We start from the raw sequence: 14,606 nt of genomic DNA, 5'->3' as shown, positions 1-14,606 counted from the left end.
ATGGGTAAAAGCAAAGAGCTCTTTCAAGACCGTCACAACCTTATTGTTGCAAAAATGATGGCATTGGTTACAGAAGGATTTCTATACTTCTGAATGTTCCAGTGAGCACTGTTGGGGCCATAATCCTGAAGTGGAAAGAACATAATTTCACCATAAACCGACCACGTCCAGGTGCTCCTTGCAAGATTTCTGACAGAGCAGTGAAAAAAAATTATCAGAAGGTTTTCTAAGAGCCAATGACCACTTGTGGAGAGCTTCAGAAAGACCTGGAATTAGCAGGTACAATTGTTTCAAAGAAAACAATAAAGTAATGCACTCAACCTGTATACAAGGCACGCTCACCACGCAAGGCTCTATTGCTGAAGAAAAAGCATGTAGAAGCTCGTTTAAAGTTTGCTGCACAACATTTAGACAAGCCTGTGAAATACTGGGAGAATATAGTCTGGTCCGAGGAGACCAAAATTAAACTCTTTGGATGCCATAATACACACCATATTTGGAGGTCAAATGGCACTGCTCATCACCCCAAAAACATCATGGTGTGGCACTGGCAAAATTCATATAATTGAAGGAAGGATGAATGGAAAAATGTACCGAGACATTCTTGATAAAAATCTGCTGCCATCTACCAGGATGATGAAGATGAATCAAGGGTGGACCGTGGACATTTCAGCAAGACAATGATCCCAAACACACAGCCAAGGAAACTCTCAGTTGGGTTTCAGAAAAAGAAAATAAAGCTGCTAGAATGGCCCAGCTAATCACCTGACTTGAATCCAATAGAAAATCTATGGAAAGAACTACAGATAAGAGTTCATAGAGGAGGCCCACAGAACCTTCAAGATTTGAAGACTGTTTATGTGAAAGAATGGGCCAAAATCACACCTGAGCAATGCATGCGACTAGTTTCTCCATACAGGAGGCATCTTGAAGCTCTCATTACCAACAAAGGCTTTTGTACAAAGTAATAAATAAATTTCAGTATGCATGTTCAATATTTTTCCCCTGGGTCATTCCATTTTATTACTCAGAACTTAATTTCTGAACTTATTTGTTTTGTTTTCTTTGTATGTATGGATTACTTGGATTTTTACCGAGATCTGGTGAAATTTTCATGTCAACAGCACCTTTAGAAATATATTTACTGAAAAAAATGGTGACGTGTTCAATACTTATTTTACCCGCTGTTTATAAATAGAGAGAGAGAGTGTAAATATTTGATTTTCAATCAAATTTTTTCTCACTAAACTCACAGACATAAAAGATATATATCAAGATTGTACATTAACAAAACAGAATTAATTATATGTATTGTATGTATTTCAGGACATGTATTACAACACTGATTGCAGATGAACATAAAGAAGAATAAAGAGAGTATTGTGAAATGACTGATGAAGCGTTCGCATTTTCCGTCTCACCTGAGAGGCAGCAAAGTCAAGTTTCTGCAAGCCGATTATGTATCGATTCCTGAGCTCATTCACCTCACTGCGTTTGGAGTTAAGCAAGACTTTAAAGGTCAGGATGAGCTCCAGGTAGGAAGTAGGAGTCACGTAATTATGTCTGCGCAGCTGGGAGTAGTAGCGCTCAGACAACTCTCTGACACTCTCCTGGAACATCTTACACATTTCCACCACCCTGAGAATAAAGCAAAACTGACAATGTAAGTCTTTATATCTGAACACTATCAACTGTTAAAGGAAATAAATGCAGGCTCATGTCCGCACTCCATCCTGATGTTGTCTTCCATGTCCAAATCCTCAAGGAACTTGTTGGCGACCATCTCCAGAGCGTCTTTGGGCCAGGCCTGAAACCAGTCTATGGTGCAGCAGTTAATCAAAGATGGGAACATCCTCAGACGATTGCGGAAGCCTTCACCTATTGGGCTCATTGCTATTGGACAAACATGAAAACAGTTTTACACAAGCTTACAGAAGTATACACCAAAATATTTTATATATATGGTTATATATTATTTGTATATATTTACATCTGTTTATATTATGTATATATGTATGCTGTTTTTGTTTTGTGTATATGTTAAGTTTCTGCTTATGTTGGACAGTACACTCCTGTAATATTTTTAATCTCAGAGAGGTTTTTCTCCTTGTTAAATGAATATAAACATAAATAGTAGTTAAATAAATAAAATATAATATAATTAGGGCTGTTAGTTGATCAAATTTTTTTATCTAATTAATTACATGATGTGTCGATTAATTAATCGCAAAATAAATTTGACTGAAATTACCCAACAAAATATTATTTAAAGCTATTTTTGTGTTAAATGCGTTTTATTTGCATTTTATTGCTCTTTTGTTGGTTTTGATTGCTTCTATTTTGCTCATTTGTAAGTCGCTTTGGATAAAAGCATCTACTAAATGTAAATGTAAATGAGAAAGTATCAAGCAGACATTACAAATTGTAACTTAGGAAGAAATATTTTATCTGATTCAACAAAAAAAAATTATTACACATAAACATTTAGGCTACAACATCTTAACATAAACTATGGAACATAAAAGAAGATCATTTGAGAAACATCAGTATTTTTTGTTCATAAAATTAAAGTCATTGGTAACCAAAACAGATTAGTTACCAACAGTGTTCAAAATATCTTCTTTTATGTTCCACAAAAGAAAAGTTTGAAACAAGAGTAAATGATGAAAAAAATTAAATGTTTTGGGTGAACTATCCCTTTAATGTTTTTATTATTATTATTATTATACTCTAAATAAGAAACTACATCTGCCAGCAGGTGGCGATAAATGTCTTCATTCGATTCATTCAATCGGCTGATTCATTCAGGAATTCAGTAAACGGCTCTCTTAATGAATGGAGCTTTGAATCATTGATTCACACGATTCGTTCAAATTGCGGATTTTTTTCAGAAACTAAACACCTCTGTGTTGCTCGAAGACGTGCAAGACAATTCTGCTGTGACTTTAAAGGTAATATGTTCACTGCAAAATTGAGCAAAAACACAATGTTGTGTTTAAAATAGAACACAATATCAACTTATTTACTGAACTGTTGTATAAAATCACATTTAAACTTGTGATATTTGGGACAAAATCAGTACTCGTGTGATATTGCTCTCCCTGCTTGTGTGTATGATATTGTAAGATATAAATATGAGACAAAAACTTTTTTGGGGGACATTTTTTGCCCCAGTATCTTGAATTGTAGGGCATAACTGCATTTACGGAGTTGTTGCCCTGCATCATATTTGTCAACAGTCAACTGTATGAAATGTAAGATGTGTAAGAGAAATGTAAGGTTTGGGGGCGTGGCCAGTGCATTAACTGCGTTAAAATATTTTAATCACGTTATTTTTTCATAACTAATTAATTAAGTTAACGCGTTAAACTGACAGCCCTAAATATAATATAATATAATATAATATAATATATAATATAATCAGTACCAAGAACTATATGAAGGTTGGCTTTAACTCTGTCGATAAAGAAGTTGTACATGGAGAGCGGTGTGACGTCCATCTTCTTCCCTTCCATCTGGGCTGTTCCCTGCATTTTTTCGATGATGTCAGCACGCTCGTCTGCTGGGAAGATGTTTGGCACGTCTCCTGTGTTCAGCAGCATGTTGATGTCCTCAACGAAGGCTTCGTCCTTGATCTGGTTGTCGCTAAAGAGAAACGTTGTTTTCTTCCCCTCTATCCCAGCTTTCAGCATCAGGTGCTTCAGATTGTCACGCCAGTCCGACATACTGTAGTTCTTGGTCAGTTCGATCTGGAACAGCTCGTAGTCATTGATGAAGGTGGCGAGTTTGGTGGTGCTCTGTCGCCCCGATCCGCCAATGCCAACCAGCAGCAGGTGGCCGTTGTCTTGTTTCAGCACACGGCAGATTCGTGAGATGTGTTCGATGGCGAACTGAAACATGACGAGGTTCATGGGCGCTTTGCTGATGTTATTAAACTCCTTGAGGTAGAAATCCATCACCTCCGTTAATGTACTCAGATCTGTGATCTCGTCGTACGTTTTACTGGCCGAGTCTGGTTTGGCGTAGTCACCAAAAAACAGGCTGCGAATGCTGTCATCTTCAACTTTACCAGACAGAGTGAGATGACTGAGGAGCTGGATAGGGGAAAAGAGACATCTTATTAAAATAATAATTAAACTAAAGCCAATTTTACAACAAGAGATACTAGATAACCAAATCCATTTTATTTAAAGTTTCCCTTGAAAAAGAATGAAAAATGCCCAGGTCATATTTCACCTCAAAATTAAAAGAAAGAAATAACTTAATCTTCTTATTTACCCAACCTACAACAAATACACATACACAGAAATATTTAATCATGATTTTCAGCTTGTGTAAAAAAACAGTTACCACACAGTGGCCACAAAAACTATTTGTTACTTGGTCTGTTTTTATTCTAAATATATGTCACCAAAATATTGGTTTTATATCTTGATATCTAATGCAATCGCATTGAGATATTTTTATATCAGATTTAAACTTTCTTCATGAACACACCTGTAGAAAGAGGCATCAAAACCATTACTGAAGTGCCAGTCGGTGATGGATGTGAAGATGTTGCTTAGAGTCTCATCATCGAATGTATCAATCGATATAATATTTAGGTGACGTGTAAATCGTCCTGTGAGGGAGGAAAGATGCAAAACAGTCATACTGTTTATTATTTTAACAGCATGTGCACAATCCTTCTCACCAGGGTTCTGTGCTCATCTGCCAGGGTCTCAGGTAATGTGTTCATGTAGGAGTCTCTCAGAGGCATCCAGCCCAACTGATGCGGCTCCATGTAGATCATACCGCATCTAAACATAACACACACACATACACTCTCTATGACAAGACAACAAACACATTGAAATAAAAAATAAAAAAACTCTTGGAAAGTAAAACCAAAAGCAAATTTTATGCACATATGAATGTAGGGAGAGTCTATTAACAGGATTTAAAAAATGTTTTTTTATACATTTTATATGTTTAATATAAAAATTAAATATGCTATTGCTAATAAAAAAAAATTGGAAGAAAATGAATGGGCTCTGTATTGTTTTATTTTAACAATGTAGAGCTGAGTGTTCGTTGTTCACCTGCTCACAGTAGCAGGTGACGCCTGCTCCAGATCCGCAGGCTCAAAGATCAGACTCATTTTAGGACTCATCTGAATGATCTCACCACTCATCAGGCACAGCTGTTCAACAGCAAAACACATCAGACACCAGCACTGAACCTCAAGCACTTCAGACATGTTCACTGCAATATTAAAATGTAAATGTACCTTCTTGTTATCGTCCAAAACGGTGTTCATGTTCTCAATCCAGACCGCGTCGATGGGCCCATCGAATATTATCCACTGGCGGTCGTCTGAGGTGCACTGGGCCTGCTGTCTGAATGAGGTGGCCAAAACGCCATCTGACCACTCGTGACTCACTGGATCAAAACAGCCATACAGCTGCCCCATAGTGATCGCCTTCGGATTAATGATGCGGAAATCTACCGCAAACTCTTCCATCAGACCTTCTATACAGACAAATAACATACACACATACTTGGTTATGATTCCATGTCATTTCAGCAAATCATATTTGTACACAACTGTTCAAAAATGTAAATAATTTTGAAAAAGACGTGTCTCATGTTCACCAAGGCTGCATTTATTTGATGAAAAATAGAGTAAAAGCAGTAATATTGTGAAATATTACTGTAGTTTCAAATAATTGTTTTTATTTGAATATATTGTAAAATGTAATTTATTGCTGTGATCAAAGCTGAATTTTCAGAATCATTATTCCAGTCTTCAGTGTCACATGATCCTTCAAAAATCATTCTAATATGCTCATTCACTGCTCAAGAAACTTTTTTTTTTATTCTCAATGTTGAAAACATTGACAGTTTTTGCTGCTTAATATTTTTTGTAGAAACTGTGTTTCCCTACTATTCAAAATTTGGATTAGGTTAGATTTTTAAAAGAATTCAGCTCTGCCATAACACACACAGGGGATCATTACATTCAGAAATGTTTATTATTTTAACAGCATGTGCACAATCCTTCTCACCAGGGTTCTGTGCTCATCTGCCAGGGTCTCAGGTAATGTGTTCATGTAGGAGTCTCTCAGAGGCATCCAGCCCAACTGATGCGGCTCCATGTAGATCATACCGCATCTAAACATAACACACACACATACACTCTCTATGACAAGACAACAAACACATTGAAATAAAAAATAAAAAAACTCTTGGAAAGTAAAACCAAAAGCAAATTTTATGCACATATGAATGTAGGGAGAGTCTATTAACAGGATTTAAAAAATGTTTTTTTATACATTTTATATGTTTAATATAAAAATTAAATATGCTATTGCTAATAAAAAAAAATTGGAAGAAAATGAATGGGCTCTGTATTGTTTTACTTTAACAATGTAGAGCTGAGTGTTCGTTGTTCACCTGCTCACAGTAGCAGGTGACGCCTGCTCCAGATCCGCAGGCTCAAAGATCAGACTCATTTTAGGACTCATCTGAATGATCTCACCACTCATCAGGCACAGCTGTTCAACAGCAAAACACATCAGACACCAGCACTGAACCTCAAGCACTTCAGACATGTTCACTGCAATATTAAAATGTAAATGTACCTTCTTGTTATCGTCCAAAACGGTGTTCATGTTCTCAATCCAGACCGCGTCGATGGGCCCATCGAATATTATCCACTGGCGGTCGTCTGAGGTGCACTGGGCCTGCTGTCTGAATGAGGTGGCCAAAACGCCATCTGACCACTCGTGACTCACTGGATCAAAACAGCCATACAGCTGCCCCATAGTGATCGCCTTCGGATTAATGATGCGGAAATCTACCGCAAACTCTTCCATCAGACCTTCTATACAGACAAATAACATACACACATACTTGGTTATGATTCCATGTCATTTCAGCAAATCATATTTGTACACAACTGTTCAAAAATGTAAATAATTTTGAAAAAGACGTGTCTCATGTTCACCAAGGCTGCATTTATTTAATGAAAAATAGAGTAAAAGCAGTAATATTGTGAAATATTACTGTAGTTTCAAATAATTGTTTTTATTTGAATATATTGTAAAATGTAATTTATTGCTGTGATCAAAGCTGAATTTTCAGAATCATTATTCCAGTCTTCAGTGTCACATGATCCTTCAAAAATCATTCTAATATGCTCATTCACTGCTCAAGAAACTTTTTTTTTTATTCTCAATGTTGAAAACATTGACAGTTTTTGCTGCTTAATATTTTTTGTAGAAACTGTGTTTCCCTACTATTCAAAATTTGGATTAGGTTAGATTTTTAAAAGAATTCAGCTCTGCCATTTCACAATATTACTGTTTTTACTGCATTTTTGATCAAATAAATGCCATCTTGGTGAGCAGAGAGACTTCTTTTAAGGACATTAAAAATCGTAATTATTCCAAACTTTTAACCGGTAGTGTGTATGAACACCAAAAAAAAAGAAGAAAGAATAAAGAATAAAAATATTATGGCTTGATACCCTTATAAAGGTCTCCCAAAGCTCCAGCCAGAACTTTATAAGCTGAAGTTTTTCCACCCATAGGCTCGCCAACAATCATGAAGCCGTGTCTGACCAGCATCATCTCGTACACCTGCACACACGATAAAATTTATCAACTGATTACTTTTTTCATTTAACAGTTTCAGCTATAAAAACAAGCCTCAGTTGTCATAATATTATCAAATATAGCATTTATTTTTGTAAGAACTTCAAATACAGCTCACCCAATCAGATTATAGTGTTTAAACTGAATTTTATTTACATTTACATTTAGTCATTTAGCAGACTAAATAATTTAATTAATTAATTAGCACAGAATTTTATAATAGTTTTATATTTAAAATAGCAGTGCTCATATATAAACTACCTTCTAAATGTTTAAATCTAAAGGCAAAATTTGAGAAAACAAAGAAATATGAATGATTATAAAGATGTGACAGATTGAATAGATAGATGAAATGGCATTGAGCAGATTCTGTACTTGTATAATTTTGCCAATGAACCACGGTACAGGCTGCAGTTTCATCTTGACGATGTTGTCATCTAAAGCTTTTAACAGTAACTCATAATCTGGTTTGGGCAGCACCACTCCAGGAAACAGATCAGTGATGATTCCCTAAAACACACACAAACACAAATCAATAACCACATGCAAAGTCATACAAAATTAATATGTAATTGGCATCTACACACCTGAAACAGTGGTAAATCCTGCGCGAGGAACTTGGCCATGTTGACATCCATGAGAGCTCTCAGCAGCAAAACGCTCTCGTCCTCTTCTGGGTATTTGAGTTTCAGGTTTCCCGCCGCAGTCAGGACTGATTTTACCGCACGCATCCCGTAATCGTAGTGCGGTTGAGACGAGAGCTGCTCAGAGCACAAGCGATACGTCGCCACAATCTTCTGAGCCAGGCTGGAAAACACAAAACAAAGTGAAACAACTGGAACCTTTTCCGCAAAATTAAATATGAATTAGTTTAACTGTTTGACTAGAAATTATTTTACCTCCGGGATGCTGTGAATCCCATCGAATAAAGTGATATCTCTCCAATCAGTCCATAATCTGGAACCATCATTGCAACTGTACGGAACAAAGCCTACAAACATGCAAGTACATACACACAAAACTTAAACATATAAATGAATGAATGGACCATGGCATAAGAAAACAATTTCCCGTAAAACTCTAAATTTATCTCAAAATGAGCCAAAAAACAGGAAGCAAAGTTACAAGATGGTGTATTTCTCTGTAATTGTGAATGAGCGTGTTTGTTTTTGGTTACTTTCAGGTTATCAGGCAGCTCTGCTCTGCCTGCGTATCCTGGGTTCATGGTGATAAACACACAGCAGGTCGGATTGAGAGAGAGCTCGGTTCCCTCGAACATAAACGTCTTCATGTTTCGCATTATGGCCTGCTGAATACTCAAAATCTGCTGGGCGACCACAGACAACACCTCTACCTGACAGAGTGCAACAAACAAGGAGAGACAAACTAATAATTGTTAACTATAAAGTAGTATTAGTTTAATTGACTAATTTGGCTATCACGTCATTACCGACCTCTATCCGGTTGAACTCGTCGAAACATGCCCACGCTCCGGACTGTGCTAGACCCTTGAAAAATTTACTCATTGCTTTGTAGTCCAGACCATCAGAACAGTTGAACACCACACACTAAACACACATTTACACACACACATACATTTGTCACTTACATACAATAAAATGAACTTATCAGAATTACCTGAACCAGCATAATCAGTGTTTAGACTGAAATAGTAGCTTTATATATGTCATAAAAAAATATTGTGAGCACCTGTTTGGCGAGCGCTTTGGCCAGATCTTTGGTCGTCTCTGTTTTTCCAGTTCCCGCAGGACCTTCTGGAGCTCCGCCAAGATTCAGCTTCAGAGCGCCCATCAGAGTCCTGTAGACCAATCAGCATTCAGTAGGTATGTTTACATGCTCTTTTTTTCTATCAGTATTTTTTTTTTACAAAGAGAAAGTCTGAATTTGTGTCTGAAGTAAATATTTAGTAAATATCGACTGACCAGTTCGTAAGACATAAATAAACGTACTCATGTTCATATGTTGTAAAGCGTATGAAAAGCTCTGCCTCATGGCACTGACGTAAGCAAGATATTTTTGGATCCGATTGAGAAAACAGTCTCTGTACTTGTATTCTTCACAATGGCATATAAAATGATCATAATAAAATATTATCAAACACATGCTAACACAGATTATATGTCAGAGCACCTGTAGCAGCGGTCAGTTAGTGGTGTTATGACCAGACGTGGCGAGTTGCCGAGATATTCATATCCGTATCTGATCACGGTGGTGATCATCCGCAGCATGACCTCTCCGTCCTCCCAGAAATACCGCAGCTGGGAAATCCACTGGAAATCATTTAGAGACGAAACGCCATCCTGTGCCAGCTTGCACACAACATCACGTGCTGCATGGGATAAAGAGGCAAAACTCATGAACTATACAGACAATACAGAGACAACATGCCAGAATGACACTTACCATGAACATCAATGACAATGAGAGCTCCCAGAGTCATCCTGGCCCCACCTGGCAACTTCCCTCTTACCAGCTCGACTATATCAGCGATCTGAGCATTACTCTGTTCAACATAAGCCTGAAACACATGCAAACACAATATTTATACTTTCTGACCCATCATTGCAACTGTACGGAACAAAGCCTACAAACATGCAAGTACATACACACAAAACTTAAACATATAAATGAATGAATGGACCATGGCATAAGAAAACAATTTCCCGTAAAACTCTAATTTATCTCAAAATGAGCCAAAAAACAGGAAGCAAAGTTACAAGATGGTGTATTTCTCTGTAATTGTGAATGAGCGTGTTTGTTTTTGGTTACTTTCAGGTTATCAGGCAGCTCTGCTCTGCCTGCGTATCCTGGGTTCATGGTGATAAACACACAGCAGGTCGGATTGAGAGAGAGCTCGGTTCCCTCGAACATAAACGTCTTCATGTTTCGCATTATGGCCTGCTGAATACTCAAAATCTGCTGGGCGACCACAGACAACACCTCTACCTGACAGAGTGCAACAAACAAGGAGAGACAAACTAATAATTGTTAACTATAAAGTAGTATTAGTTTAATTGACTAATTTGGCTGTCACATCATTACCGACCTCTATCCGGTTGAACTCGTCGAAACATGCCCACGCTCCGGACTGTGCTAGACCCTTGAAAAATTTACTCATTGCTTTGTAGTCCAGACCATCAGAACAGTTGAACACCACACACTAAACACACATTTACACACACACATACATTTGTCACTTACATACAATAAAATGAACTTATCAGAATTACCTGAACCAGCATAATCAGTGTTTAGACTGAAATAGTAGCTTTATATATGTCATAAAAAAATATTGTGAGCACCTGTTTGGCGAGCGCTTTGGCCAGATCTTTGGTCGTCTCTGTTTTTCCAGTTCCCGCAGGACCTTCTGGAGCTCCGCCAAGATTCAGCTTCAGAGCGCCCATCAGAGTCCTGTAGACCAATCAGCATTCAGTAGGTATGTTTACATGCTCTTTTTTTCTATCAGTATTTTTTTTTTACAAAGAGAAAGTCTGAATTTGTGTCTGAAGTAAATATTTAGTAAATATCGACTGACCAGTTCGTAAGACATAAATAAACGTACTCATGTTCATATGTTGTAAAGCGTATGAAAAGCTCTGCCTCATGGCACTGACGTAAGCAAGATATTTTTGGATCCGATTGAGAAAACAGTCTCTGTACTTGTATTCTTCACAATGGCATATAAAATGATCATAATAAAATATTATCAAACACATGCTAACACAGATTATATGTCAGAGCACCTGTAGCAGCGGTCAGTTAGTGGTGTTATGACCAGACGTGGCGAGTTGCCGAGATATTCATATCCGTATCTGATCACGGTGGTGATCATCCGCAGCATGACCTCTCCGTCCTCCCAGAAATACCGCAGCTGGGAAATCCACTGGAAATCATTTAGAGACGAAACGCCATCCTGTGCCAGCTTGCACACAACATCACGTGCTGCATGGGATAAAGAGGCAAAACTCATGAACTATACAGACAATACAGAGACAACATGCCAGAATGACACTTACCATGAACATCAATGACAATAAGAGCTCCCAGAGTCATCCTGGCCCCACCTGGCAACTTCCCTCTTACCAGCTCGACTATATCAGCGATCTGAGCATTACTCTGTTCAACATAAGCCTGAAACACAATATTTATACTTTCTGACCAGCTCCACTCAATCAAATCTGCTCTGAATGAGTTTGTGTGCACTTGTGCTCACGGGAAGAGTGTTGTTCTGTATGGCGTCAGATACTTCACTGGTCCAGAAGATGCAGGACGCACAGATCACGACCTGACCAGGCCACAGCAGCACCCACTTCTTCCTAGGCATCTGAAACAAGCAGAATCAAACACACGTGATGGGCTGATCGTATTGTACATGTGCAGTGTTTGTGTGTGATTATACCTCTGAGTACTGCTCCATTCCTTGTTTTATGACACCTCTGATGCTCATCAGCATTGTGTTTTCAACCTGCAGAAGCCACTTCTCAACCATTCCCTAAAAACATGATACAAATTTGAAAACGTGGGTAAATTCTCATGACGATTAATCACTTTTCCCCTGAAAGTTCTCATTACTACAATACATTTTGTGTAAATCCCATTAATCTCAACTTTTAAAAACATGCAAAGCGATGATTATTTAAATGAACATATTAAAGTCTATACAACAATTATGTACAAATACTGTAAAATTAAATTTAAATTATATATACATTTTTGAAATTATGGTTTTGAGAATTGTGAGGAAAATGTTAGAAAAATAATGTCACACTGCACAAAAATCTTAATGGTCCTAAAATAAGGCTTCATGTTTTCATGGAGCATATCCATAGAGTTTAGCTATCTATTTTAGGCAAAAATGTATATAAATAAAGGAAACAGCATATTTCAGGCGTACTCCATCTGTACCTTGGCTTTAGCTGGGTAGATGGTCTCTATTAAGGGAACAATCTCTTTCTCTGAGCTGATCATTCCTGTGATCTCCAGATCAGGGGTGAATTCTAGCTTAGCGATGCCCTCAAAACACTTCTTAAGATGAGGCTGGACACGCAGCGGATCCTTCGTCTCAGACAAGATCTCCAACATCTCATCATTAGACAGGAAGAAAAACCTAGACAGTGAGAAATAAAGTTTAAGAGACCAATGATTAATAGTGACTCTGAACACTAAACTGAGATACAAGAAGGTGTTATAACATCATTAAGAGTTAGATCTGAAAGTTTAATCGTACCGAGGGAAGAAGAGTCTCTTTGTTTCCAGGTATGAGTTCAGACCCTGCTGTATTTCCTCCAGGAAAGTGTTGGACTCCTGAAGGCGACCCAACATGTTGGGCTGCTCTGTGGCCACCAGCGCACGTGTGTCCTTCAACTGTTAAAACATTTAACACGAATATGAACATCTTGTTTATTTATTGATCATTAGTTGTTGCTGGTCATTAGTTGTAGATACAGTGATACAGCTAATACCGATCACACACACACCGCTTCAGCGACAATGTTTTTCCAGTAACTGTCTACGATGGCAAACTTGCGTCCGTTCTCTGGCATCTGGGCTATGATGTCCTCTGAGCTGAAGATGGGCTCTAGATACATCCACATGCTTTGACACTGCAACATTGCATCCAATATATCCTGTATGCTCTGCAACTTCTCCTCCCAGGTCTAAAGAGAGACAAAGCAACAGAACTATATAAAGGGTCAAGGTTCATATTATTATCATTTGATATGGTCATATTATTTACAGGATCATACTGTATTGTGTACAACTAAAAACCAGAATATTTTTATTGTGCAGAACTAAACTGCACAAGTTGTCGTGGGCACTGTTGTTACTCATTCCATGAAAAGCTTTAATCATAATAGAAGTTATTTACATAAAGACTTCTTAAAGGTACACTAGTACAGTCAAAAATGTATTTTGTGGCAGGAAATAAATGGACTTGATTAGTAAAATTAAAATGCTTTTAACACAAATCTGTGCAAGTTATGAACCTTTGCATCGGCCTCGATTGGCTTGATGAATGGAGATCCTCTCATAGTCTGAGTCTTGATAATGTGATCGTCCAACAGCAGCTGAATATCATCTACTGCCGATAAAACACTTGTACCCTTTATGGACAAATATACATGCACAAATGCATAATAAGACAGAGAGAAAGAGAGAAGAATAAAATTGTTAAAATAAACAGTAGCTTTATGTAACAAGCAAAGTCATTTTAATGATAATAATTTTTTATATATCAGTAGTGATGCACCAAAATGTTTTTTTTCCCCTTAAACACGAAGTTTAATTTAGAGAATAAATTATATTTAACAATAAATTAACCAAACGTATTTAATAATCAACACTCAAATAAGAACAGAGTTGTATATAAACATTTAAATTACATAAAATTTAAATAGCCAGTTTTATATCAACTTTCAAACACACATTAAAGTGTGTTTTACCGTGTCCTTATATGGGGAAAACCCAAAGCGGAGCTCAGCCCACTCTTGTTTCATTTTCTCCAGAGACTTTTCCAGAGAGAATTCCTTACTTGCGGAAGCACCGATTTCCTCCAGCCTGCAGACAGAGAGAGATTCATAAAAGAGTCAATCTGACACATTCAGACTCGCACTGCACTGAGCAACATGGTTTCACAAATAATAAGTTTTTTACAACCACAAATAATTTTAGATTGTCAAAGATCAGCCTTACTTGTCTGAATATTCTGAAAATCCGAGCTCCACCATCTTGAGGAGTGGGGTGTCCTTGTCCGGCTTAACATCAAATCCCACTATATTACTGATCTGATACCAGCCAAAAAAAATAAAAATAAAAATTGCATTCATCAAAATGAGTAAATGCAACTTTAATGGCAAATATTAACAGTAACAAAAGCAAAAAAAAAAAAAAAAAAAAAGAAATAAATAAGACCTAAATTGAAGGACTAAATCAGGAAAAAACTGTATA

At 37.3% G+C, this 14,606-nt stretch overlaps 1 protein-coding gene across 1 annotated transcript in view; it reads right to left on the bottom strand.

Annotated features, from left to right (window-relative positions):
• The window catches only part of dnah3 (dynein axonemal heavy chain 3), a 43,911-nt gene that overhangs the window by 15,810 nt on the left and 13,495 nt on the right, over positions 1-14,606 (bottom strand). Inside the window, exons 16-42 of the mRNA XM_016245462.1 lie at positions 14,352-14,443; positions 14,102-14,216; positions 13,646-13,762; positions 13,136-13,315; positions 12,886-13,022; positions 12,564-12,765; positions 12,058-12,150; positions 11,872-11,982; positions 11,675-11,789; positions 11,402-11,600; positions 10,961-11,069; positions 10,705-10,818; positions 10,428-10,604; positions 8,537-8,628; positions 8,225-8,444; positions 8,013-8,147; positions 7,511-7,622; positions 6,624-6,865; positions 6,436-6,536; positions 6,020-6,153; positions 5,270-5,511; positions 5,082-5,182; positions 4,481-4,653; positions 4,279-4,283; positions 3,428-4,094; positions 1,728-1,893; positions 1,422-1,638 (exon numbers count right to left, since the gene is read on the bottom strand). Coding sequence (XP_016100948.1) covers positions 1,422-1,638; positions 1,728-1,893; positions 3,428-4,094; positions 4,279-4,283; positions 4,481-4,653; positions 5,082-5,182; positions 5,270-5,511; positions 6,020-6,153; positions 6,436-6,536; positions 6,624-6,865; positions 7,511-7,622; positions 8,013-8,147; positions 8,225-8,444; positions 8,537-8,628; positions 10,428-10,604; positions 10,705-10,818; positions 10,961-11,069; positions 11,402-11,600; positions 11,675-11,789; positions 11,872-11,982; positions 12,058-12,150; positions 12,564-12,765; positions 12,886-13,022; positions 13,136-13,315; positions 13,646-13,762; positions 14,102-14,216; positions 14,352-14,443 — 4,368 coding nt within the window. The remainder of the gene's footprint in view (positions 1-1,421; positions 1,639-1,727; positions 1,894-3,427; positions 4,095-4,278; positions 4,284-4,480; positions 4,654-5,081; positions 5,183-5,269; positions 5,512-6,019; positions 6,154-6,435; positions 6,537-6,623; positions 6,866-7,510; positions 7,623-8,012; positions 8,148-8,224; positions 8,445-8,536; positions 8,629-10,427; positions 10,605-10,704; positions 10,819-10,960; positions 11,070-11,401; positions 11,601-11,674; positions 11,790-11,871; positions 11,983-12,057; positions 12,151-12,563; positions 12,766-12,885; positions 13,023-13,135; positions 13,316-13,645; positions 13,763-14,101; positions 14,217-14,351; positions 14,444-14,606) is intronic.

This window comes from Sinocyclocheilus grahami, unplaced genomic scaffold (assembly GCF_001515645.1).
Source record: "Sinocyclocheilus grahami isolate Dianchi unplaced genomic scaffold, SAMN03320097.WGS_v1.1 scaffold758.1, whole genome shotgun sequence".
Taxonomy (NCBI): Eukaryota; Metazoa; Chordata; class Actinopteri; order Cypriniformes; family Cyprinidae; genus Sinocyclocheilus; species Sinocyclocheilus grahami.
The sequence above is the reverse complement of the archived record's forward strand: the minus strand, read 5'-3'. Positions and strand labels throughout refer to the sequence as shown.